General features: G+C 44.6%; 1 protein-coding gene across 21 annotated transcripts in view; it reads left to right on the top strand.

Moving 5' to 3' along the window:
• Window positions 1–27,884, top strand: part of PPIP5K1 (diphosphoinositol pentakisphosphate kinase 1) — a 1,366,868-nt gene that overhangs the window by 204,655 nt on the left and 1,134,329 nt on the right. For all 21 annotated transcript variants that reach the window (XM_078683299.1, XM_078683308.1, XM_078683288.1 and 18 more), the window contains one exon: window positions 12,478–12,568. In XM_078683299.1, the coding sequence (XP_078539425.1) occupies window positions 12,478–12,568 (91 nt within the window). The remainder of the gene's footprint in view (window positions 1–12,477; window positions 12,569–27,884) is intronic.

A 27,884-nucleotide genomic window follows, 5' to 3' on the forward strand; every position in this document is an offset into this window, starting at 1 on the left:
TCCCAATAAATGTCCTTCAGTTGCTTTTTCGTTGGAAATGAGGCGACATCCTTATTGCCCCACAAATAGTCAAGGCCCAACTTCCCCAATGTACCCCGGAGCTCCTTTAACCAGGCAATGCAGTGAAAACGGTCAAAATTCACAACATCAAAAAAAGCTGATGCATAATGACTTAACTCTGGGGTTACCATTAGGCGCCTCCAATACAACAAAGGACGTAGGCGGGCAATGTCTTCAATATTTTTCCTACCTAGGTCCATCTTTAGTGGGATTATGGGGGTACTTTGTGGGGCCCCAACAAGCCCTCGCAGAAATCTATTTTCCGCCCGCCCCAGATCTCCTAGGTTTGAAAATCCCCAGAGCTCAGACCCATATAAGCATGCACTCAGTACCTTCATACTATAAATTTCGAGTGCACAATTTATGGGTCTTGTCATGGATGTATTATGTTTGATGGTAACTGCACCTGCTAGCTGGCTAAATTTTAAAGATGCCATATTAATGTGTGATTTCCATTTCATGTCATGTTGGAGGATAATTCCTAGGTAGGCAAAGGCATCTACCTTTTCCAGTGGTTCGCCCTTAAATTTTATCACCCCCTTGAAAGCCGATTGGGAACTCAGACACATAAATTTGGTTTTACTAGTGTTTAATTCCAGACCACGGCTATCACAGAAATCCCCAAAAGCGTCAACCGCTTTCTGCAATCCACTAGGCGTACGTGATAGTAAAAGCGTATCGTCCGCGAACATTAGTACGGGGACGTGTACACCTGCTACGAGTGGAGCGTCATTTGGGGATTTATTTAGGTGCTCCACAATTCCGTTTATATAGATTGAAAAAAGCGTTGGGGCCAGGACACATCCTTGCCTCACCCCCCGTTCGACTGGAAAAGGGGCCGTCACTTCCCCCTGTTTGCCCCACCTTATTTTTGCAAAATTGTTTTCATGGAGGCGGACCAGCAAGGTAAGGAGCTCTCTGCTTATTCCCACATCGGCCAGTGTTTCCCACAGTTTTTCTCTCGGGACCAGATCAAATGCGGCTTTTAGGTCCACAAAAACTGCGTACAATGTGCCATTTCGCAGTGTGACATTTCTCCAATAGATGGCTAGGAAATAAAAAACTTGGTCAACACTGCTAGTCAAAGGGCGAAATCCCGCTTGGTATGGCGACAATATATTTTGGTCTTTAATCCACTGCTGTAATTTATTCTGGACCAGTCGACTCATTATTTTCTGCGCAGTGTCAATTAAGCTAATGGGTCTATAGTTTTTTGCCTGGGTTATATCCCCCTTTTTAAATATAGGGATGATTTCAGCCCCTTTCCACGAGGCTGGGACTTCTCCACCCATAGCTATTGCATTTGCCAACCAAGTGAAATATGTGCACCAAGAAGACCGGTCAGATAGAAAAACATCTGCTGGGATGCCATCCATGCCCGGCGCTTTTCCTCCTGACACGCAGTCCAGTGCCAGGCTAACTTCCTTTTCAGTAAATATTTGGTTATTAAAAAAGACAGTTTGGGGGAGAGATATGGATGCATATCTCGGGCATCTGGCATACTGGGGTTGAAAAAAATCATTCCAGCCTTCTTGTGACACATGGTTTTGTGGTTGGGCTGCTACCCCACCCCTGTTCCATTTAACCAAGGCCCAAAACCGCTTTGAGTCTTTGTTGGCACAGGCCTGTTTTAGCTCACTCCAGCCCTCTTCATCCCAACGCCTCTTTGATTGCTTTTGCGTCAGCCTGTAGATATCTCTTGCCCTTTTGACGGCTATAGGGTTTCCTATTTTCAATTCTACGCTTAGTTTTTGCCTTGCCAATCTACAGCTTTTATCATACCAGCCTTTAACGGCTTGATGTTTTTTAGCTGCAGTTGGGTCTACTGTTTTAATGAAAAAACTTTGGAGTTTGTTAAATAAATTTTTGTGGGCCTCCATCATGTATTCCTCGAAATTAGGGTTCCCATGATGCGTCTTGATAACGCTAACTTCTTCTTTTACTAAATTTTTCAAATGTTCTAATTTTCTTTCATCCCCTAGCAACATTCCCCATTTCAGATGTCTTTGGTTATTGGAGCACACAACATCTTGTGTTACCATCTGCTTATTATTTAAAAATGCACTAAGCTCTTGATAGGGGTGAAATGTCATATACAGGGGATGGTGGTCACTCTCCAAGCGTGATACAACTGCCATGTCTAATAGCTTGGACCATGCTCTTACATCAATTAAAAAGTAATCAATCCTGCTTGTTGCACGACCTTTGTCGAAGGTAAAATTCCCTTTTAAGTCAGATTGTGTCGTCCCGTTCGTGGCTCTCAATCCTCTGGAGAGGCAGAGACTCTTTATCCTGATGGCCGTAGCACTCCATCTTTTTATGGGAGGAATCTCTAATTGCGGTATTCCCCATCTACTGTCTTCCTCTGCCGTTAAGCTCCTATCCTCTTCTCCCAGGGGCTCAAAAGTTGAATTAAAATCACCGCCCACAATGATATGGGGATTAGGTGGAAGGGTTTTAACATCTTGTTCTAGGGTGGTAAAAACATCAGATGGAATACCTGTACCAACCCCCCTAGCGTAGAGGTTGTACAAAACTACTTCTTGGCCATTGGCCCATCTGATGTTCAGTGCTAGGATGTCGTTGGATATTATTTGCCTTTGTGATATGGTGCAAGTTAATGCTTGGCGGACCCATATCAACAATCCTCCAGAGGGACGTCCTTTTTCTCCTCTAGATGCAGGTTTATAGAAATTTAGATACCCCATACGAAATACTGGGTTAATTGACCAAGTTTCTTGCATCATAATTATGTCATGCCTGTCAATATAATCCACCCACTCTGGGGTATCAAGCTTACTCGCTATGCCTGCTATATTCCAAGATATAAAAGTCAATGGTCGTTCTCCTGGAGTTGGGCCTAATGTTAATGGCACCTCCATATTTCCCCTGGGGTCCACAGTTAGCAGTCCCCCTTGCTCAGGGCTTAAATCATCCCCAACTATTAGGCTGATATTAATTGGACCATCTGACCCTGTTATAGGTACATTGCTATTTGAACTTATAGGGACCTTATGATCTAGTTTTAGATTTTTTATATGTTGGTCTAGTGATTTGTCTAATTGACATATTGAATGAGTCGACTGATGTTCCACTATTAATCCTTTATCTATTGTAAGTCAGTCGCACTCGTTCAGGTTAGACAATGCTGTAAATCTATTATCTAGGTTTAACCCCCAGACATTAGATGGACCCTCCCTTGTACTTCTACTGGCCACTGTAGACCATTTGGTTCGCAGAACACTCGGGTTTGACACTAAGCCTTTCCTATTGTAGAAAAAGTCCAGGGTGAGTGGAATTAATTCTGCCGTTCTACGTTGGGGAGGAAGAAGATTGTTCAGAATTTCTGGCAAAACTTCGGGGCTTTTAAGGTTCACAACCACACAATCCCCAGGGAATTTCTTGATCCTACTCCCTATCCATTTTACCCGTCTTGCCGTTAGCAAATCTTCTGCCAGCTTATGTTTACCCCCAGGACACATATGCATGTTGTTACTTAACCATTGAAGTGCCTTATTTAATAATGATTCAGGGTGTTCTATCTGCCCTGTATTTAAAGGGGGGACATTGGCGAGTACCAGAATAAGGGGTGAAGCTTCTACAATTAGCTCCACAGGGTTATTTTCTGCATTGGATCCCTGTAGTATACAGTCCCCTACAGGCTCTATGGGGACATCACCAGGAAGATTAGTTTGTTCTGGACCAGGCTTCAGATTAACCTGCTGGATTTGTGGAAGCTCTACTACACCTGAGCTTGCACTTTCTAATGGAGTTTTTTCAGCCAATTTTTCTATAAGCCTTGTCGGCAATTCCTCCACTCTATCATTAGTTATTTTTATATAGGCCTCCATTTTATTTATTTTAGCCGTGAGGTGATCAATTTTTGACAATAAGGGTTTTACTAACTGACTTAGCTTAATGTCCAGCATGCCCATAAGTTTTTTTAGTAAGCCATCATCCCACCCACGGCTCACATCTCCTTCACCCACATTCCCATCTACAATTTTCTTGTTGGGCGGGGTAGCTGGCCTTTTCCTACTTGACCTTAACCCTTCCCTTTTTGAAGAAATCTTAGAAGTCCCTTTTGTTACTCTTGGAGCAGGAACAGGGGGTGAGGGAGAACTGGAATCTACTACCTCCATGTCTGGGTCTAGGTCCTGCATAGAGACATTTAAAACCCCCGATATCGTTTCAGCATTAATAGCTGGATTTTCCTCAAACGACACATTTTTTGATAGCCCCACATCCGGCCCTTGTGGAGCTGGGGATAAATCAATTGGGGTATCCAGAAGGATTAAGTCTGTTTGTAAGTTCTCATTTTGAGGCAAAATCAGTGGGGTACCAAGACCCAGCGAGGACATCCGTTCATGATTTATTTTTTCCACAACTTGTACCAGGTAATTATCCATGGTATTACCCGGGGCGATGGGATTCCTTGACTTAGACATTTAAGTATCTGGCAATGTTCCTAATAACCTTAACCCCAATGTAGTCAGTATAGTCAATAGGAGTCACACAGGCCTCGTTACCTTCCGGTTTGACTTTCCCGATGGTCCTGGTTCAAAGCAGGCTTATATGAATAAGAAGGGGCGGTTTTTGAAGGCTGAAGGTAGATCATAAATCCAGGTTATCTTAATGATGACTCTTGGGTACATTAGATGTAAGAGGGGTGGCCCGTCCCGTCACCTTAGGTCCCCTGAGGGCCACAGAGGGCCCGCCCTTTGCCCGGGCTTCGCTCCGGGCGTCCCGCGAGGCGGCGGTGACGCTGTTTTTATGCGCCTCCTGGCGCTTCCTTTACACGCGGACCCCAGCAGGGCTTCTGGGTGTCGTAGTCCCGCCCCTCGCCGGTCTCCGCCCGACGGCTCCCGCTGTAGGTGGTAAAAGCGGTGGAGCGGCGGGAGACTGGCGGGCGGGTCCGCGGAGGGCTAGGCAGACACAGACAGTTTTTGCTAATGCAGGAACACAGCGAGAGTTGGCACAAAGGAGCAGGAAACAGGACATAAGAGACTGTATTATGCTTCAAATTGAGGCAAAGGCAACGCACAAGGAATGTTTATTTTAGCCATAAGCATAATTAATATATTTTATATACATTTTCATAAGAGACGGTTTTATGCTTCAAATTGAGACTAAGGCAACGCACAAGGAATGTTCATTTTAGCCATAAGCATAATTAATATATTTTATATGCGTCTTCAAATGTGGGAGGCTTAGGCAACGCACAAGGAATTTTCATTTTAGCCATTTCTGAGGAAACGTGCTGAAAAATGTGTGCTGCTTTGTGTTTTACCAGCAAAATGAACACCCGTTATAGGACTACAGCGCTCTTATATTTGGCAATACATTTTCATAAGAGACGGTATTATGTATTTCTGCTCAAAATTAGTTGCAGGGCTACACTTAGTGGATTATCCATCATTTTAACAACCGTCTCACATTGATATTGTGACTAATATAATTTAAATGCAACCTTAAGTAAAAAATCGATATCTGGTTTTCTAAAAACTTAAAGAGCACATTTCTACTCCACAAATTTGGCACGCACTCAACTTTGTCCAGCCTCAGACCATGGCACAAAACTGACAGCAATGAAACTTGCAGACTCTGCAAGGGGGCCTGAATTCGAACAACGCAAGCGTGCAAGCCAGATTTACAATTTGTATGCTTATTTATAACAAAAAGTTTGGCCAAATGTTGTAAGGTAACTCAGCACTTGGCACTTTAACAGGTGTAGAAGACGAGCCGCCCGCCACACACAAAGACCTGGTTTCGCAGTAGCCGCATTACAGGGAGTTTAAGAGCATCATAGAGGAAAAAATATGCGTTGTAATGGCGTGCAATTTTTTGCGTTGGGAAAACTTGCGATGTAACAGTCTTTGCGTCCTGGAAAGCGTGTGGTAAAAGCACACGTTGAAACGGTGTGCGATGTACTATCATACATCCCCATGCTCTCAAGGGCATTCGGTCGTGCATGGCGGGGGGTTGGCCACAGGGCCTGGCCTGCGGTCATTCCGCCCCAAAGGCAGACAACCCCACTACGCACCCAACTGTAGGGGATTGGCCACAAGGCCTGGCCTTGGGAACCCCTGGGCCTTTTTATTTTTAAAAGTGGAGGAGGCTGCGTGGCCCTCCTCCCTGAACCTCCAGGGCCATATATATTTTAAATGAGGGAGGGTGCCACATGGCCCTCTCCCGAGCCTCCTAAGGCCCTGAGGACTCCATCCCCCAGAGCCACTATTAAAATTAAAGGGGAGTGGAGGTCATGTGCCCCCCTACCTGAGCTTTGTAAGGCCTTGGGGACCCCATACACCAGGGCTGTTTGGGAAAAAAAGGGGGTTTGCGGCCGCACAACCTCCCTCCCTGACCCTGGATAGTCCCTGTTAATCCCCTCTCCTAGGGCCACTAATAAAAATTAAGGGGAGGGGGGCAGGCGGTCCCTCTCCCTGGGCCAATTTCAGCCCGGGGTCGCCACCCCCCAGAGCCCAGTGCATTTTTTGGGAGGAAGGAGGCAAGTTGCAACACCCTCCCTGGGCTGCTTTTAGCCCCCGGAGCCCATCCCTTGGGGCCCAGCACATTTTTTGGGGCAGAGGAGCACATGGCCCCCCTCCCTAGACCGATTGTGGACAAGAGGACCCCATCCCCCGGGACCCGGCACCATATTCATGGGGAGGGAGGCCTGCTCCTACCCACAGGGAGCTACCTGCGGGCAGGAGCAGTATTTAGATATTTTTCCCTGCCCGCATCACTGAGGGCAGGGAAACGGATCTGAAGTCCGCTTACTTCCTGGTGGCGCGGTCCTAATGTTTGCTCCCACTGGGTAGGAGATTTGAAATTGCTCCCGCTAAGCAAGAGCAAACGCAGGTTTCCCTGCCTGTGCCAGTGCTTACAGGGAAACCGCTATGTCCAAGGGATGGCCTCCCCTCGACAGCCTGAGCTGGCCCTGGATACCTTAAGCCATTAATGACGTAGGCAGGGGGACTGCGCAGACGCCCTCCCCTTTACAGATGCGTCTGGGCCCCGGGGAATGGGATCTCCAGGGCTGAAATTAGTCCGCGGGAGGCAACCGGCCCCCCTCACCCTATACATATATTGCTGGGTTCCGGGGGTGAAAACGGTGCAGGGAGGTGAGCCATGTGCCTCCCTCCCCCAGAAACTAGCGACGGGCCTCAGCAAATGGTGTCCCTGAGGCCGCAATTGGCTTGTGGACCGGGCCCACATAGGGGGCTTTAAAATAAACAAGCCCACACTTGCTTTTAAAAAAATTAAAGAAAATTGCCACTGATTTCTGTATTCTCTGCGAATTTGCAGCAGAGTTTTAAATAGAAACGTTTTTGGCCCCAGTCCTATGGGGTCAAGGTATTCCTATACTGCCCCCTTGTTTCTTTTCTTTCCGGACCTTATCCAGAGTCTTAAGACAGATGCCACCATTTCCTGACTGAGGTGATCGCAGCCAGTCTAATCTCAGTTTGAGATCTGTAATCTACCAGGATCCGCAGAGCCAATTTATCCCAAATTATACTAAGTTTTTGAGCATTAATTGCTCAAAAACTACTAAATCGATTTACAGAAAAACTCAAAAATCACCCTGCCTAATTTTGTGTAAATCGGTTTAGCGGTTCAGGCTTTAGTTGTGTCTAAAGTTCCTATGAGAAAATGGATAAAATGCCTTTTGGTACACCCTCTCCCCCATTCCCCCCCACTGCTTGACGGATCACCCAGAAACTTTTCATGTGCAAATTGGGGGAAAAAGAGCACTTTTTTGGAATATTTCTTGGAGATTCTTCAAACGGCGCCTGGGTGATTAACAGCACAAAAAGCGCATTTCCTATGGAAACACAATCCTACCTATAACTACCCAGTAATAACTTGGAATTATTTTACGTAAAAAAAAAAAAGAAACTAGAAATTCATGAATAAAAGAAGGTTAAAGCAACTTTATAATTAGGTCTGATCAAAAGAAATTCACTGAAAAAACAAACGTTAAAGTAACGTTGTAGTTAGGTGAATATGTTAATGACAACATTAACGTTTTGAACTAAAAAAAAAGCTTAGAAATTCACCAGTTATAGTTAGCAGCACTGCTTATAACTTGCACTGCTTATAACCTCACATATGACATCAATAATGACATGTTCTATGACATCCCTGATGACATCGCAAATGACATAATTGATGACATCCCTGATAAAATCACTGTTGACATCAAATGAGTGTGCTAGTTTGTTTTATTTTTTTCATATTGGTGGGTAAGTACCTTATTATTTGTCTACCTACTTTTATACTGCATTCGTCCAGCTAATGGGTGTGTTTACAAAACACATCTGCTCCTAACGCATCATAGGTGTGTAGAAGTATTGTACATTTTATAAATCATTGTATTCAAGAGTAACTCTGTGTGCAGGTGACAGTTGACAACATGTGTTCATTATGTTCCACACAAGTTTTTTGGTACTACAGAAAATGTTTTCAACATGAGTTAGATTCTGCTTAGTAGATACTAACTTTTGGAAGCAGCCTTGCGTTGCTGGACAGAATTGTATCTACATGACAATTTCTACATAACTTAGAAGCCTGTCTGTACCAGGTACTAACCTATATACATGTGCTTATTTAACATGAGAAGATGTGCTATCTGTAAATTATTCACGACAGTATAAAGGGTGCGGGTAGTAGGATGTTTAGCACCTTCAGATCTTGATTATTTTCAGCAACTGTTACATATAGTGCACACTGTTCTTAGTATTTTAATTCTCGGTTGTTTGTTTCTTATGAACGTTTCACTGTTTGCAAACAGTATGGTATAAAGTGAACTCTCTCCATAGAGTAAGCACTGTTTACAGTACACAGTTCTCTATTAATCCATTTCTCAATGTCGGTTTGGTGAGTTTTAGGTGTTGGATACGGATAAAAGCTGTTCTTAGTAGGTCATTTGTTTTGCAACTGACGTTCGCTATTTTTAAGAACTTGTCTTTCTCTGAGCAGTTGTATACAGATTGAACACCGTACTCAATAAGGCTTTCCTATATATCTGTGGTTGATTGTTAATGTAAACTATGCTGTCATGAACTATGCTAGCTTGAAAGTGAATGTTATACCCTCAGTGTTGCAAATAATGAATGCTTTATACGTCTAAAGGAGTTGTGTCGGTGATGGCAGTAATGTTGGCTGATATTTTCATGAGTTATTGTGAACTTGATATCATTTGAGATGCCATTAGTGATGTCATAAATGTTATAGAACATATAAGTGATGTCATATGGATCCAGATGTTTCTAGACCTTGAATAGTTTTGCACCCAGTATTAAAATGTTTAATAGTGTTACGAAGTTAAATCATGTGAATTCATACATGATTAGTGATGAAACTTACTATAGTTAGGTGGTGAACAATGATAAGGATTGAAGTGTGACAGATGTTCAAATAATATTGTTTTTAATCAATCTCTAATGGTTTGGTTACCCAGATTTGAATGCTCATGTGTCCATTTCAGCTTGCTCCTTGAGGCATAGAAATGTCTCAACCTCAATGGTTGTACCAAAGAATAGGAGTTTGACTTGGTAGAGAAGCTTCAGACACAACAGACCCTCATATCAGACATGGTTTCTTTTCATTACTTTCCTTACAAGCAACAGTCTGCTCCACCTTTTTGTTTACATTGGCCTCGCTGTTTAAGATTAGGAATCTTAATTGACGATTGTAGAATCATGACTGAGTATTGATATCACTGTAGTCTAATAATGAGAGCTTTTGTATGTTTTATGTCTTTTGGAACTTTAGTTGGTACTCTGTGCACCCTTTCAACCTCAAAGTTTTTATCAAAAGAAATATTGAGCAAAGATGCAATCCATTTATTCGCAAACTTCTCACTGATGGCGGCACGTTTCTCAGTGTCTTCTTAAAGACCAAAAACAGGTCATTGCCACTCATGTTATTATTTTCCGAATCCAGGGAAGATATTTCCCAAAGCACCCAGTTTCCTTTTTTCAGCGATTTTGATATTTTTTTTGTGTTCAAGAAGATATTTTGTTTGGAGTAGATATATTGTATTGTATTGTAATTGCATTTATATAGCGCTTACTACCCCTGACGAGGTGTTGAAGCGCTTTTTCGGCGAATACCATGCTAATCCGGGACCCATAGAGGATTAGTGTTGAATTAGTATAGTGAAACATGCCAGTACATATTAAGTGTTGGGTAGGTTAGTCAGTTATTTGGATTTGGAATGATAGCAGAAGGATAGAGGAGGAAAAAGGTTTGTATTTATAGAACGCTTGTTGGCCCACTCTATTCAGCAAGCCCATAAAGGATTAGTGGTGATTTAATGGTAGACTTAGTAGACTGCATCAGTTTCCTCGTGGTGGAGAAGCCTTTCATTATAAGGTCCATGTTGATTCTTGCAGATAGACCAGTTTTCTATTTTATTGAGGTTTGTAATGGCTCTTTTTTGGCTTAATATTTTTCTATTTTTGGTTTGGTCTTCTTCCATGATCTCCACAGTATGTAGATTGATGAGTGTAGTGCCAGATAATTAGTTATGTACCGTACTTAGGACGCCAATGTGAGACCTCATCTGAGATATTACCTGTTGCTCTGAATATGTTATCTGAGCAGAGTAGAAATTATTTTATCGCACTCAAAGGAATGTACCTGATCACTGGTCACTGACTACTACAATTTAGTTTGGAAACAATAAATCTTGATATGATGACTTTTATGAGTCATTAGCAGGTATTTAACTTTTCTTCGGTCCTGTGTGACTGATATTTGGAGGAAAATTGGATTTTTGGGAAATAGATCTAAATGTGTAAGTCTAGAGTGGTCTCGCTGCTGGGGAAAAACGCTGACATTGAAAAACCTTTTCAGGCACAGTGAACAGGGAAAATTATGCATGCGATAAAGACTCCCAAAAAGATCTGCTGCACTGCTTCCATTATTCTCCTCATTCGGGAATGCCTGTCATCTTTTCAGCTGTTGTGTTGCAAACATGTTGCTTTGTATCACATATGCTTGCTGTAGCTGCATGGATTTCAATTAAATCCAGTGTTTGATGACTGAACTAGATTAGAGAATTGGGATTCCTAGCAAAGGGGTTCTGCCTACTGGCAGTAGTCCAGGCTAGATGTTTTGCTTACTGCGGCCAGTACTCTTCAACTCGCTCCGTCTTTCTTCATGACCGTTTTTCCAAGGTCGTCACTTGCATTGGGGGCTGAATAAGTTGGCCCTGTGACCACTTGCTCACCGGACCGTGTGGTGGTCTTGGTAGCTGCTTAAACTTCTGGCCACACACAGATCAGGGTTTGCTCCTGTAAAGCTGTAAGATGTATTTGTTGCCTGGTTTTGGTAAAACAAATTCAACTGGAAGGCACAGGACATCTTTCCTCTCTTGAGAAGAATAGTTGGGAGTAACGAAACAGTAACTCAGAAAAAGTCTGTGACACACTGTGTCAAAAGCAGCTGATAGGTTGTGATACCTAGTTTTAAAGAGTGTTTGGAGTGCTGGAATAATATAAGGTAATTCAATTGTGAGACAGTTTCTTTAGTATATGAGTTAGAATCAAGAAAAGAAGAAATATTGATGGTGACCAAAGTGCTATATAAGTAGAAAGACACAAAGGACGAATTCTGTACGCTGAAAATTGGCAGAAAGGGGTTGGTGAATTGAAGAGTTTTTATAGAACGTTAAAATGAAAGGATTTTGCAAGAGATAAATATTAATCTCCAGAGGAGACAAATGAGGTAAGTGAAAAGATGTGAGTAAACAGAATATCAGTCAGAGATTAAGAAGAGGCGACAAAAATTGACGTCCACTCAAAAAGAAGACAATTTGTTTCTAGAGTTTGAAGTGGCTGATGCAGGTTGCAGAACTTGCACCTAAACGATTAAAGAATAAACAGAATGTCAAAGGCAGCTGCAGTAATGCGCAAATTGAAGGCAGTGTATGCTGAACAATTAGATGGATCAAGAGGAAGAATGTGAGCTCATGGTTTATAAAAGAGTACTAGTAAAAAGAAGAATTGTGGAGCGACGGTGTGTTAGTTCTTGGAACAGCATTTCATTAGCAAAGCAAAGCAAAGTAAATCTGAATATGAGGCATATGAAGTGTGGGGCATCAAAATGTACATCAGAACGGGAGTGGGTTTCCTCCAGCAAAACAAAGCTTTACTAGTTCCTGAAAGATCTAAGGACTCTAGAAAACAACTGTTAAGAAGGCTTTTATGAGTGATGATCGATAAAAGGTTTTGGAAGCAAAATTTGATGACTGTAATATGAAGGTTTTTAAAGGGGGAAAAAGAAGGTTGATAGCATGAGTCAAACTGGTATCAATATTGGTACCAAGTGCCTTCTTTGAAATGTACACACAAGAGAGGATAATATATTGTTGCTCATTTTTTGCTGTCTGTTTTTTTTTTAAAACAGGATTTCCACTTGACAAAGCTGTTGCTTATTCCAAGTTACGTAACCCATTTTTGATCAATGACCTGAATATGCAGTATTTCATCCAAGACAGGTACGTTTAGACATTCCTTTTGACATTCATTTTGTTTTCCTCCGCGCTCATCAGAGTGTTCTGTTTGTTATCCATGTTCCTTTTCTCTTTCCTCCAGTAACTGCCCATGTTGTTACCTGTCTTCTCGGATAGTTTCTCATTTGCCTTATTGTCACAGCCCTCTTTCAGAAATATAGAATTGGGGAATATGGAACCACAATACCTCTCTAGTTTGACCATTTTTCAGCCTATATTGTCCACAAAGTTTACAGCACTACCTAGAAGCATGGTAAAGAAGGTCTTGAGAGTCCCTTCCATGTCCTTCCTCAGGATTAGGCTTATGGGGGGGTCTTCGCAAGGGGTTAAGAGCAGCCATCACTACCTCCTGCTTCTCCTAGCTATAACTATTTTCCCAATCTTGGTAATTTGTAGTGAGGTGAGAGGAAAGGTGACAGGACCTAGCGCACCACTGTACCTCCTTGATTACTTGGAAATGGGATTTAGTTAGTGGAAGAGAAGAGAGAGAAGTTGGGAGAACCTGATTCAGTGCTGAACCCCCGCTTCCACAGAAAAAGGTAATGCCGTGAACGAAAGTTGTGCGAGGGGCTGCTAAACTACTGTACCTCTGCTAAGGAAAGGGGAACTGATGAATGGAACAGGTGGAACAGACTGTGGCAGTATTGTAATTCTACTATCACAACAAAAAAGTCAATCTTATGGAATGAGTGCCCTTGCCAGGTGTGTTGCTTACCAAATGGGGCAGCCGCTAGAAACAAGTCAGCTTTCTAACAGACTGAAATGTATTCATGATAATTGCGCTTTGAAGAACAAACGAGAAGTGCTCGTTTATGTGTATGTCTTTATGGTTTAAATTTCTTTATTGTACTTTTAATTATAACATACAATGTTCGCTTTGTGACCTGTAAATGCAGGTTGCAATAATACAATTACGTGATATCCCCCGAACTCCCCCCAACCTACCCAACACGGACCCGTGCACCAGTTCAAAATTAACTAGCATAGGTGTACCTGTTTCTCATGTGTCGTCTCAGTATTGTGTCTTACGTGGTTGCTGTGTTGAGTTCCGATAGACGTAGAAGGCATAAATATTTAGATTCAAAAAGGGGGTGGTGATGGACAGAGTATCTGAGTTAATCAGAACACTCCTACCCAGTCAACAGATCAGGGCTTGATCCATCACCGTTTTTTAGCTCACTGCACCATCCCAGTTCAGAACCTGGCTATATGCAAATTAGTCTGTCCCTGGCCCAGTGCATCATGGGAACAGGGCAGACCAAACTACCAAGCCTATTCTTTACTGGAAAGGAAACAAGCTTCCGGGGACCGGTTTCTGGCATTACAGCCGTCTTCGGCCCGGCTTGCTTGAATCCTGATGGTGCAGTGAGCAAGGGACTCATGTCTGAGCATACCCTTCCACGCTTGTGGTGGCCAAAACGATTCAAAAAGGGGGTGGTGATGGACAGAGTATCTGAGTTAACCAGAACACTCCTACCCAGTCAACAGATCAGGGCTTGATCCATCACCGTTTTTTAGCTCACGGCACCATCCCAGTTCAGACCCTGGCTATATGCAAATTAGTCTGTCCCTGGCCCAGTGCATCATGGGAACAGGGCAGACCAAACTACCAAGCCAATTCTTTACTGGAAAGGAAACAAGCTTCCGGGGACCGGTTTCTGGCATTACAGCCGTCTTCGGCCCGGCTTGCTTGAATCCTGATGGTGCAGTGAGCAAGGGACTCATGTCTGAGCATACCCTTCCACGCTTGTGGTGGCCAAAACGATTCAAAAAGGGGGTGGTGATGGACAGAGTATCTGAGTTAATCAGAACACTCCTACCCAGTCAACAGATCAGGGCTTGATCCATCACCGTTTTTTAGCTCACTGCACCATCCCAGTTCAGAACCTGGCTATATGCAAATTAGTCTGTCCCTGGCCCTGTGCATCATGGGAACAGGGCAGACCAAACTACCAAGCCAATTCTTTACTGGAAAGGAAACAAGCTTCCGGGGACCAGTTTCTGGCATTACAGCCATCTTCGGCCCGGCTTGCTTGAATCCTGATGGTGCAGTGAGCAAGTGACTCATGTCTGAGCATACCCTTCCACGCTTGTGGTGGCCAAAACGATTCAAAAAGGGGGTGGTGATGGACAGAGTATCTGAGTTAATCAGAACACTCCTACCCAGTCAACAGATCAGGGCTTGATCCATCACGTTTTTTAGCTCACTGCACCATCCCAGTTCAGAACCTGGCTATATGCAAATTAGTCTGTCCCTGGCCCAGTGCATCATGGGAACAGGGCAGACCAAACTACCAAGCCAATTCTTTACTGGAAAGGAAACAAGCTTCCGGGGACCGGTTTCTGGCATTACAGCCGTCTTCGGCCCGGCTTGCTTGAATCCTGATGGTGCAGTGAGCAAGGGACTCATGTCTGAGCATACCCTTCCACGCTTGTGGTGGCCAAAACGATTCAAAAAGGGGGTGGTGATGGACAGAGTATCTGAGTTAATCAGAACACTCCTACCCAGTCAACAGATCAGGGCTTGATCCATCACCGTTTTTTAGCTCACTGCACCATCCCAGTTCAGAACCTGGCTATATGCAAATTAGTCTGTCCCTGGCCCAGTGCATCATGGGAACAGGGCAGACCAAACTACCAAGCCAATTCTTTACTGGAAAGGAAACAAGCTTCCGGGCACCAGTTTCTGGCATTACAGCCGTCTTCGGCCCGGCTTGCTTGAATCCTGATGGTGCAGTGAGCAAGGGACTCATGTCTGAGCATACCCTTCCACGCTTGTGGTGGCCAAAACGATTCAAAATAATATTTAAGGCATGTGAACTCGCGAAAATCTGTTGTCAAGAAGTTTAAGGGTTTTCAGAGCTTGGGGAATGCAAAGCCTTGGTTCATTAGTATGAGGGTGATTTGCTCCATCCTCATTATATACCAAAGTCTGTGTAGCCAAGCTTGGTGGGTAGGTATATCCCCCGAACCCCAATATGCTAGGATGTTCTGAAGTGCTGCCAATAGCGCTAACCCTATCGGTCTGCCTCTACAAGACTTTAATGGGAAGTTGAGTGCATATCTATGTATATCTATGTCCTTAAGTACTTGCGCCCAGTAGTCCGCTAATTTCGGGCATTCCCATAGAATGTGCAATAGCGTTCCAGGGGTTCCACATTGGCGCCAACATTCAGGTGATCTAGAGGGTGTAAGCCTATGTAGTCTGGAGGGGGTTAGGTACCAGTAAGTTATTATCTCTTTTGCTGTTTCAATGCCTGTGATGTTACGGGCCATGTGTCTAGCTTGATAGTGTATGTCATCCCATTCCTTCTGAGACAATTCACGGCCAATTTCCAATTCCCTCCGCTTCTGGCCAGAGTATTTAGTAGAAGCGCAACCAGGGCTTCGGAGTTTGTATAAATGTGTGATGAAGTGCTTTTGCTGTAGATGAGAGCAACCAACGCTCGTAAGGCAACGCTGTGCCCCGGGACGGATGGAGGGTTGCATCACCCAATCTTCGTATAGTGCCGTATCTCACTCTCACGGAGTCCATTCTCAGAGCGGAGGGAATCAAACGGAGTGGGGCCCTCCATGTCGAACATGTGTCAGAGAAGCCCGGAGTAAATCTGGGGTTCCCCACCATGGAAGTCGAGGGGGAAGGAAGTGTGGTTCCTTCTGGTCGCTACTTTGTCCCGTATCATTAGGACTGGCTTTGTGATGAGATAGATGTATAAGTTGGAGGGTCACGCGGTTTTAGGGAGGAAGGGAATCCTCCATAGGGGTTGCCTGGCAAGGGCCCTTCCCATAAAGAGCCAATGCTTTTCCGACCCTCGACCATTCCACCAGGACTCACAGCTGGGTGGCCTGAAAATGCCGGACAAGGTCTGGGACTCCTAAGCCTCCCTCTGCGGAGTGGAGGGCACCTGTATGCCCAAACAAATCTGTTCACGTCGTCCTGGAGAGTGCAAAGTGAGCACGATGGTGGATCAGTTGGGAGAACTTGGAATAAATACAGAATCCGGGGAAGAATTTACATTTTCACTGCCGCTATCCTCCCAAGCCAGGAGAGGGAGTGTTTCCGCCAGCGACTGAGGTCGGATCGTCCCTGACGGCTCATGGTGCAGTAGTTGCGGCCTGTAGTTTCAGAAATCGTGGTGTCGATTTGGAGCCTAGGTACGGAATATGGGACTTAGCCCAATGAAGAGGTAAGGATCTTGGAGGGTGGTTAGTGAAAGAAGAAAGATAAAAGAGAAGAAGTGGCAAACTTTGTATGTATTGTGGAAGTGCAGGTCATTTTGTAAAAGAATGTCCCAAGAAGCCCAAGAATAACACATGGGTAAAAGACAGGCTCCACCAGTAGACAAAGTTGCCCTGGTGGGTGCTGCAGAAGAGACAACTCCAAATGCTCAGTTTTTAGTGAATACGTAGCAGTCAGCTGCCCCTTATTTAATAATTTCCAGTCTGATAATATTTCGAGATGTGGTGGTGGACGAAGTATCAGCTGTCGTGGATTCTGAGGCCACCGGAATTTTTTTGTGACATTAAATTGCAAACACCATATGAATCAATTTTGTCAAGAAAGAAAAGCCGGAGCCAGTTTGTATAGTGGATGTACCAATCATTATTATCCTCCGGCCCAATCATCCATGACACTGAAGAGGTCACTCTGATTGGACCTGGTAGGCATCAGAGCATATTAAGATTCATCTTCATCGATGCTCCTCAATTTCAATTGATTTTGGGTTTACCATGGTTGACGGAACCCAAAGATTGATTGGGCAAAAGGAACTGTCGAATTGAATTCAGAGTATTGTCAGAAACATTGTTTCAACTCCAGAAATGCTGATTCACAGTCATCTCCATCTCTCCTCTTGGCCAATCAGGCATGAATGATTTGTGCAGTTGATAAACAGAGCATCCCTGAGAAGTATCAAGATCTGATGTCAGTTTTTGGTGAGAAAGAGGCTGAGAAACTACCCCTGCACTGAGAATATGATTGCGAGATAGAAATTGAACCAGGGGCGTCTTTGCATTGCAGTCGTATTTATGCCCTATCTTAAATTGAAAAGAAGCATTTAAAAGATTACTTGGATCGATATTTGGCCAACGGTTTCATTTGACCGTCGCAGTCTCCAGTCTCCTCTCCGTTGTTCTTTATTGCAGGATGGAAAATTGAGAACTTGCATTGAATAATGAGCCCTGAACCAAGTCACTAAAAAGAATCGTTAACCTTTACCTTTGATTTCTGACCTTTTGTACCAAGTCAAAGATGCCCATGTCTACACAAAATTGGATATAAGGGGGGCCTACCATCTGGTTCGCATGGCTGAGGGTCATGAGTGGAAGACAGCGTTTAAACCCGATTTGGTCTGTTCGAATAACAAGTCATGCCATTTGGCTTGTGTAATGCCCCTGCTGCTTTTCAAAACTTTGTTAATGATATTCTACACGAGTTTTTGGATCGTTTTGCTGTCATTCACATTTATGACATCTTTATCTTCTCCGCCAATTTGGAAGAACATGTCCAGGAAACTTTATCACCACCCCAATTCTGGCTCACCCAAATCCTGAGTGAGGAACCTTTTTATATTAAAGCAGATGCTTCCAACCTAGCCATCGGTGGAATCCTTTCACAGAGGCATAAAGATACAGGGGAGCTACACCCTCTGGCGTTTCGGTCTCGTAAGTTAATAGCTGCGGAAATCAACTACTCCATTGCTGACAAAGAATCTTTAGCAGTAAAGGATGCGTACCAAGATTGGAGGCATTACTTGCTGGGAGCAAGACATGAAATTACCATATTTACAGATCATCAAAATGTACAATTCTTGAAATCGGCGAGAACTCTTACCCCATGACAATTCCAATGGTCTCTCTTTTTTGCAGACTATGACTTTGTTCTGACCAATAAGCCCGGTTCAGTCAATGGAAAGGCTGATGCTCTATCCTGTTTGAATACTGGAGAAGAGGAAAAAATTCCAAAAGAATGTCGTATAATTTCAGAGAAGATTGTAGGAAATATTTTGTATTTTGTATTTTGCTTGAGGACAAGATAAGATCTAGCACTCCACAAGCAGATATCCAGAGATGGGTTTTGGAAGGACCTTAGAGAGAAATCAAGGAAGGGAAGCCTTACTTTCAAGGGAAGCTGTATGTACCAGACATCAACTTACAGAATGAAGTCATCCAATTGTTTCATGACAATCCATTAGCTGGTCAAAAGGGAGTTCAGAAGACCTTAGAACTTTTGAAGCAATCATTTTGGTTGCCAGGCATGGAATCTCAGGTGAGGCAGTATGTGGCGTCTTGTGAACAGTGTGTGAAGGTCAGTAGACAGGCACCTCAGGGACTTCTTATGCCCCTACCTGTATCTCCATATCCTTGGCATACTGTCTCTATGGATTTTATTGTTGACCTGCCTTCTAGTCAAGGTTATTCCACGATTTGGGTGGTGGTTGATCACTTTACCAAAATGAGCCATTTTATCCCTCTAGCAGCACTTCCTAATGCAGTCCAGTTAGCAGCGATGTTCACGCTGCTCATTGTAAAATCACATGCAGTTCCAAAGTTTGTGATTTCTGATCGGGGAGGACAATTTGTGTCTCACTTTTGGATGTCATTTTTGAAGAGTTTGGGAGTGGATTCCTACTTGTCTACTAGTTTCCGGAGACTGATGGACAAACGGAAAGAGTGAATCAGGATTTAGAGCAATACTTACGTCTATATCTTATGAATCAGGATGGAGATTGGCCCGCTTTGCTCTGGACAGCAGAGTTTGCCTATAATAATTCTGTTCACTCTTCCACTGGTTATTCTCCTTTCTTTTTTAATTCTGGCAGACATCCAAATATGTTGATATATAAGATTGAGAGTGAGGCACCAGCTGTAGAAGAGGTAATGCTGGAGTTGCACAAGGCCCATCAACAGAGAATTTGGTAAGAACTAATAATTCTCACAAGGAGCAGGCAGATAAGAGTAGAAGGGAAAGTCCAGTATTTGAGCCTGGTGATCAAGTTTGCATCTCCACTCAAAACATGCGGTTAAAGGGAAACAAGAAGTTTCAACCCAAATTTGGTGGTCCTTATGTGGTAGAAAGGATGGTAAATCCAGTTTGTGTAAAAGTCACAGTTCCCAAAAGATTGAAGATACATCCAGTTTTTCATGTGTCCCTGGTTAAAAGAAATCCCCCTAATTTAAGGGAGACCAGCCCTCTAGCTCCAGTTCTAGTGAACTCAGAAGAAGAGTTTGAGGTGAAAAGAATTATTGACTCCAAGGTTAGAAGGGGCAGGTTAATTGATTGGAAACATTTTGGCCAGAGGAGAGATCCTGGGAACCCAGTTCTGAAGTTCATACCCCCAGGTTGGTTAAAGAACTCCATAAGACTCATCCACAGAAGCCAAAAAGAGGGGGAGGAGGACTCTTGGTGGGGGGTAATGTCAAGTCTGAGCAATTCTATTTAAGAGGAAAACTTTCCTTACCTGTTTCCAGATTAAGGTGGGGTTCAAGTTCTAGACAAAGTCCTAAGAGGTGGAGTCAGCTGTTAGCCCAAAGGTTTCATTCTTCAGCTTAAACTGCTGAATCTGTGTTAGCAGAAATCCAAGATGGTGGAATTACTGAACACTGGGATTAGTGTTTTAGTGTTTAGCTCTATTCTTTCTGACTGACGGTTATCGTGCTCGTGCACCTGTGGCATTCGCACTTCAACAGTCAGGAAGCAGCATTTCCTGATTTTCCGCTACTCATCTCGTCAGGAATTAGTTGCGAGGCATTCCCGCTCACATTTCCAGAACATTGCCATTCAGCATATCCTTGGAGGTTTGTTTCGGTTCCCATAACCGCCGTCGAGGAAGTTTCCAGATATTTCCTGAACAGTGAGAGAGCCTTGCGTCTGGGGGTTCTCTCAGCTGTTCTCCGTCTTAGTGATTACACAGTCTGACAGGAACTAGTGTTAACAGTAAAGCAAGTTTACATCTGTCCACAGCGTGAAATCTCATATCCATTTACAGTGGAGAGAGCAAATTATCATGAAAGACTTCTGAGAGATAATTTTCGAGTTCATTTGCAGAGGACAGCAAGCAAAATATTATTTCTTGTACGTTTTCCAAGTTTGTGGCAAAAGACACTTTACATTTTGCAAACTCTAGTCTGAGGCAATTTTGAATGAATGCTCGGTGCTTCTTTCTACCAGACAGTGCTTCTAAAATGTGCATAACACTCTCATATCTTAGCCACTCTTAACCAGTCAACACTAACAGGGCAGCGTTCTACTTATTGACTAAGTAAATGCATATATATTTCTACTTACCATCTCTATCCGGCACAGTAGGACATCATCTCCATCTAGAGCAAGAAGAAAAGAAGGATAATTAGTGGCTTAGAGTTGGCGAAGAATAAATATTATAATAAGACTCATTTACTAATACTAAGAGAGAAGCAAGCTAACAGCGTAATACAGGTATGAAGGAATAGAGTACTACATTGTAGAATTTATATTCAAGTTTCAGTAGAAAAGTTTTTTTGAGTAATTTGTGTTTGCAATTACAGGTGTAGGAGACCAAATAGAAGAGCTCAAGTTTAGACACCCCTGTAGCAGTCTCTCTTTCTTCCCATTCCCCTTTCCCCCTCCCCACTGCGTGCGCATTGTGCGCATTAGAGTTGGGTAAAAATCATCTTACAGTCAGCTTCGACCCTTCTGCTTCTGTGGAGGCACAAGTTAAGGTATTGAGGTTCCGACAGAGAGGAGGCACAGTAGTATAAGAAACCAGAGTCCCCTGGAGATCTGCATTCTGCAAATCAGGGTGATGCCGGTCTCGAGGGCATTCGAGAAAGTGAATTGATGACTGTCTGTTTTTCCCTGGCGATTATCTCAGGATCGTGGCTGTGGTTGGTAATGGGGCGGAAGGCTTTACGCTTCTGGAACATATAAGCTGCAAGGGCTTGATAGAGGACCAGTTGAAAGCCTTGGTATTGGAAGTTGTGCTTGTCTCTTGCTCGCTGGAGAATGAGTTCTTTCAGGTGAAAGTCTTGCACACATGTGAGATTATCCGGCAGCAGGGCCCTGGGCGAGCGCTTTGGGCCCACTCTGTGAGTTCTATCCAGTTTGATGTCAACCTCCGAGTCAGGCCCCAGAAGAGATCGCAAGAGGTTCTTCACAAAGGAGGTGATATCAGATCCTTCAGCCCGGGACCCCCGTAAGCGGATGTTGTTCCTGCGTGACCTCTTCTCCAGGTCCTCTGTGTGAGTTTGAAGGTCCAGATGCTGATCTTGGAGGCGAAGTATCTCCTGTTGGATTTATTCTATTACCTCCTCCCTGCTTGCTTCGTGATCTTCCAGCGTGTAGATCCTCTCACTCAGCCCATCCAAGTTTGTCTGGTTTCCTTCAGTTTCTGAGATACCTCTTTCTTAAAGAACTGAAGATCTTTTTACAGTGAGCAAAGAGCGACTCCAGATACAGACGATTAATCGACTCATCCTTGACCCCAGCGCCAGGGATCCACTCAGGTCCCACCGCTGAAGGTTTAAGTAGCATGTCCTTATGTTTACAGCCTTTCTTTCCCCTCGTGGTCGCCATCTGAAGGTAGACCACAGTTGTGAGAGACTGTCAGGCAGGAGGTGCCGGGCAATGAAGGGTGTTGTTTGGGTATGACCGTTTGTCTTGGGTGGCCGGGTCACCTCCCTTCTTAGTTCATTCTGGTTGCCCGCAGGCGACTCCCTCCTGATGCGGGTCTCTGCATCTCTATCCACTTATTGGCTCGAGGTCCCAGTGTTCCGGAGACAGTTGTTCCTTAGTGTCCTGGCCAATTCTGTCCAGGCCGGTGTGGCTGGGGTCCTGCCCGCCCAAATCACTCTTGCTGGCCAAGGGGGGTGTTCCTGCCATAACGTGCGTGAAGAAGATCATGCCTGGGGATCTCCATATGTTGCCCGCAAGCAGCGTGCGGCGTCAGTCGGGTGGCTCCAAAGTCAAGTGGGGCCCCAAGTATGATATACTGTCTGTGAGACCTCCCCTGTTGGACACACGCAGGCGATCCAAGCCTTGAGTTGCAGGTGAACAAAGTCCGCCCCAACCCGTTGACCCAGTTCTCTGGCTTTCGATGCAGGTCAGCACTGCCACATGGTGGATGTATAGATAGGTTCAGTTGTTGTTCGGCTTGGCCTCTGCGTTCTTTCACTGTGTCCGAGGAAAACACCTTATGCCTTTGAGTGGCATGTTGGTACCCGCTGTCTGCATTGTCCAGCCAGATTTGATTGTTATGCACCCATGAAGGGCACGGGGGCAGGGCCGAGACGCTTGGTCTCTGTCGTATCTTCCTTCGGGCTTTCTCCACAACAAGTCAGGCCCAGTACTGCCAGTTAATCGGAGTTCAAGTTATCCCCGTTCTTCTGTCCCGTCAGGACGATCCGCCAAGTGGGCCGGTGTGGTCACAATGTTTTGGGCTGATCCCCTGCTCCGCGGCTGAAGGGTCGCCCTCGTGCGGTCCCCCGATTCCGGCCACTTCCGGCATTCCATCCTTCCAAGAAGGGAGAGTCGGGCCCGGAATGTCCCAACCGTTTCTTCCCCGTGTTCCCTCCTCTGCCGGCCGAGTGTCCTCTACGAGTTCTGACTTGTCTCAACCGTGGCAACTCCGGGGCTCCGAGCGATCTCGAGCTTTCCTGTTCGGGTCGGCTGTTTCTCGCAATAACCGCAGCGGGTGCTGGCCTGTCAGCACCCGCTATGTGGCCGGGGCTCTCAAGTGCAGACCACATGGCTGTGTGAGGGGTGCTGTGCCCAACTTTAGACTCCAACGGGGGAGAGGAGAGGGCCAAGACGTCTCTATTTGAGGCTCGTTCGCTGCTTCCCCCTCCGGTCCCCATTCCCAGTATGCCGCCCCTATCTCGGTGCTTCTTGGTGGGGCTCTTTCGGGCAATCACCAGGCTCTGGTCCGTCTCGGGCTGTTTTCGGGCAGGAGTAAGTTACCGCTTCCCCTGTGCACTCGTCACCTGGGGCCTCGGAAGACTTTGCTGTGCAGGCTCCTCAAAGGGGCCGGTGTATATGCTCTGTCTCTGGTCCAGCAGCTCCTCTGATGAGTCAGCAGCCCTTCGTGCTGCGATCCCACGGTGCGAGTCTTCACTGCCTGAAGGGGTAGCTCTGGAAGTGACGCACCTCAGGCCGGCGACCCATGGGCCGCAGAACGTCTTGCCTGTTCGGGGTCTGGGGCAGTGCCCCCGATCCCCTTGACTTTGTGCGGCCCGGGGTCTCCAACGGCCAGCGGAGTGCCTCTGCTGAGCTTGACTCCGAGTGATGCTATTCTAGGCGGTTGAGCCCTGTGGCAGGGAGCGGTGAGACTCAAAAACACGTCTTAACGGTCTGCCATCTTGGCCACGCCCTCACGTGTTGATCTTTAAAACGCAATCAGAGGTACCCCTGATACAAAGTACAAGGAAGGTGAAATATAAGCAGTAGTGTGTGCAGTAACACTGGCTATCATGCAGGACAACTTGATTTGCTACGCTTAACTGTTGAAGTACTCGCCACAGGGGAGCACATGACAGCCAATAACATGGGCGAAGATCAGTGTTTTATTGGATGTTTCTTTTGGCCACAGATGTAAGCCTACTGTGTCAGTTTTCCTCTCTTATTTTATTTTGTTGTTTAAGTTTGTTCCAAGCCCTCTTTCCCTCTCAGTAGTGGCCAAATGATCATGGTGGATCATTGGGCTTATGCTACCCGATTGCCTTGGTGGAGGGAATAATTTTCTGATTCCAGGTTTGAAAGCTCCCTGTAATTCTATTGTTTGAGTTTGGAGTGAAGTCACAGTAGAGATTACAGACTGTGCTCCTAGAGGGATGACCTAATGAGACTGAAAAGTTATGGGGATTGAGGCAAGGTATATGGGTTTGGGAGCTGAAACAGAGGGGTTGAGAATGAGGTAGCAAGAGTCCTGCAGGACTGAGGCAAGGGGATATAGAGTGAGGCACACAAGAGATCGGTGAGTAGACGAAAAGATAGGTGTTTAGGGGACCAAGGGCTAGACAAAATGTCATAGTCTGGGACAGGTCCCTCCAGAGCCGCAGAGGTCGGATTTCTACACTCCTGGTGCATGGGCTTTGTTCAGTGCACTAACATGAATTAGAAATCGAGTTGGACTACAACCCATACACATCCACTGAACAATACTGTGCAAGTGGTGTTTTCTGGTTATGATTAGATGCATAAAAAATTCGAACCCATTTTCATTAATGAATAACACTAAGAAGCATGGGGTAAAACCTTAAAATGTTTATTTTCTAAAACCCATGTGCATAAAATATGAATGGTTACCACTCATCGAGAGAAAATAAAGGCAGCAATGCATGGCATGGTCAGCCAATGCAATATGAATCGTCCTAACATAGATAATACGTTCCTAGCATCCTTTCACCCATTCACTACTTCTAAGCGCTGGGCTAAAATGTCGCAGAAGCAGAATATAAAACGTTTATAAATAGAGTTTCTTACGATGGATCACATAGCAACCCTACTTAGCTAGAAATTGCTATTTTCTATCATAGCGCTAGCCCAGAAATTGTGAGCAATGCTGAGCTGAATGCCATTTCTCTGCACTGCTCTCGGTGCCCCAGAGCAACCCCTGACTGGGGCTAAATTGCAGCAGACCAGCATGGCCTTTGGCCTAATAGTTTCATCGTGAAGCCTCTCCAAGTTATGGGCACAACAGGTGTTTTTATAGAAACTGATCGATCATTTTTATCTTCTGCTTATAAGTTTGGTTACCCCAAATTCCCAATAAGACAAAATAAGAATGGTGTTGAATGCTGCATCATTTCAATGCAAATGTTGACATTTTGGCCTCCACTGTAAGTGGCTTTCTTAACATGCAGCTACCTAAATATAAACAACGAAAATGTGTCAGTCTAGATAAGAGACAGATATTTATGCTTCACATGTCTAAAACTTCACACTCTAACTGAAAGATGTTAGAAGAGTTTGAAAACCAGCATAGAATAAAAATAGAAGAACTTAAAACGGGCTCTTTAATAGTGTTCTTGACACAACAAGGGATGGGGGTTGGGTGAGATGCATGAAAAATGAGTGAGGGGACCGACACTAGGTGAATGCGGAGTGAACAGAGGCTCAAGAGAAAGGGCATGGCACTTAACATATGAGAGAGGGAGACCAAGGTGCAAACTAGATAAGAAATCAGTTGCAATATGAGTAAGGGAATAGAAGTGCAGAGTGGATGAGAGAAGGTAGTGATTTCGGAGATCAATAGGAGCAAGGAAATTTACAGAAGTGACAGAGACCCAAGGCGCAGAATAAAACAGAAAGAGGACTGAAGCAAAAAGGAGATGAGAGAAGGGAGTGTGCCATGAGAGAGAGGAGTGTAGCTGCGACAGAGAGCATACTCTGCAGCAAAGGAGCTGAAGTTTACATAGTATCCATACAAATATTAGACATACAGGTGCAGGCCAGAAAACATATGCTGACCTGTCATGCCTAATGTCCCTGCACTTAGGATACCTAGCAGGATCTGGAGGTAAACAGCTCCAAGATAGGAAGGAAGCCTAAAAGAAATCCTTGGAAAATTACAGGCAAGAAATAAAGGAATTATACATTCAGCATGATCTCCAGGCTATCCTGTAATGAAGATGGTTGATATGTACCCTCTGATGGTTTGTTTAGGGTGCACCCAATCAGAAATATATGGATTTGTTGGCCTTCCCTATATTGCTGGATTTGTTCTGCAAAGTAATTGTCCAATCCTCTACTGGGAAGAAGTGTAGTGTATGTGCAGAGAGAGACCAAGACAGGTTTGGTATCTCAACGCTTAGAACCAATAGGAAATAAATCCTGCAACCACCTGACCACGTTAATATTTTTGATATGGAAAAGGGAAAACAAACATCTGCTTTATGGATATTTCTCTCAAAAGTACAATACAGGAAGTGCTTATTCTGTTGTATCCTTCTGAATGCAGATTCCTTACCTTTTGAATCTTTCCAATAACCAGGCTTGATACAGAAATGTTTTCAGCAGTAGCTCCCGTGAGCCAATAGCTTTTGCCATGAGGTGGTGCCATTGTACTCCAAGGCAGCTCTGTCTCACCATCAGGATTGACAATATTGAGCCACATATAGACAAAATCCTATTTAGCTGATATCAGTTTCCCTTCTACTGCACTCTTTCAGATAGATCCAGAGCTCTCCTCCCAAGATTCCTGTCTTTTTTTGGAGATTACACTAAACAAAATTACTTTTACAGTGTGTGGATGTCTCTGCCCAAAATTACTGGATCTATGCCATGCCACACCTATAGGAAACAGTTGTCTGTTAGGGAACCGTACGCCACCTACCTTTGGTTCCCTGGTTCAAAGCATTACTTGGAAGCCTGAGACATACTCTCTGATGCAGCTGAGGACCATAAGAGAGCATCAATCTAAGCTCTCTGTTGGCCGAGCATAAGAAGCGGGACCACCTGTTTGAGATCTCAAGCCTGTTCCTACTACCTGCTATGTTTGCCGCCCTTGGACACTTCTGCGCATCGTATCCATGGAGATATTGCTTCTAAAATCATCACAGTATACAACCTTTTTTCAGTTACAAACTGGTGCTACGGACTCGAACGTCCTGTATTCTAAATGTAATGTGCCCTTTTATGTGGGGCTGTGCAGTACGCTATCTGTGTTCTTCTCTGTGCCGCACGCCTCTACAGATGAGGCGAGTTTATAGTATGGGTGCCTTTCATTGTTCTAGTGACAGGACTAAGGAGCATCAGATGGATGGTTAACTCTTTTTTGGGTTCACAGAGAAAGCAAAGCAGTCCTGAAATGGACCTAATTGAGGTGGCTTGTCCTATTCATTAAGCTCTGCTATGCTTTTGCGAAAAAGGACCCTCCTGGCAGCCTCCAAACCTATTCTACCCAGGCCAAAGCTGTGACTGTAGCCCTGACTAGAGCTGTTCCGATGTTGGGACATATGCTAAGCTGTTAACATTGACGTCTGTCCATACCGTCACCATGCAGTACTGTATGGACTGTTAAGGTCTGCATGGAATAGTGGGGTGGAGTGGGGGATTTCGCCCGCTCAGTCATGCAGACCTTCCTTATGTAAAGCCCATTCCTCTCAGTCCACACCTTTGGGAGGGTTTTGTTATAGATGATGTCTATTCAGATGAGGAATTGTGGTAAGAGGTAGCCAACACGTTACTTACCTTTAGTAACCATCTTTCCAGTGGATGCACTTTATAACCAAAGATTTCTCACCACTCCTGTTTGTGGAGTGAACTTTTTTATACGTTATAACGTTCTAGCATAGAGAACACACAGTGCCTACATTTCAGTTTATC

The sequence above is a fragment of the Lissotriton helveticus genome, chromosome 3_1, assembly GCF_964261635.1.
Source record: "Lissotriton helveticus chromosome 3_1, aLisHel1.1, whole genome shotgun sequence".
Lineage (NCBI taxonomy): Eukaryota > Metazoa > Chordata > Amphibia > Caudata > Salamandridae > Lissotriton > Lissotriton helveticus.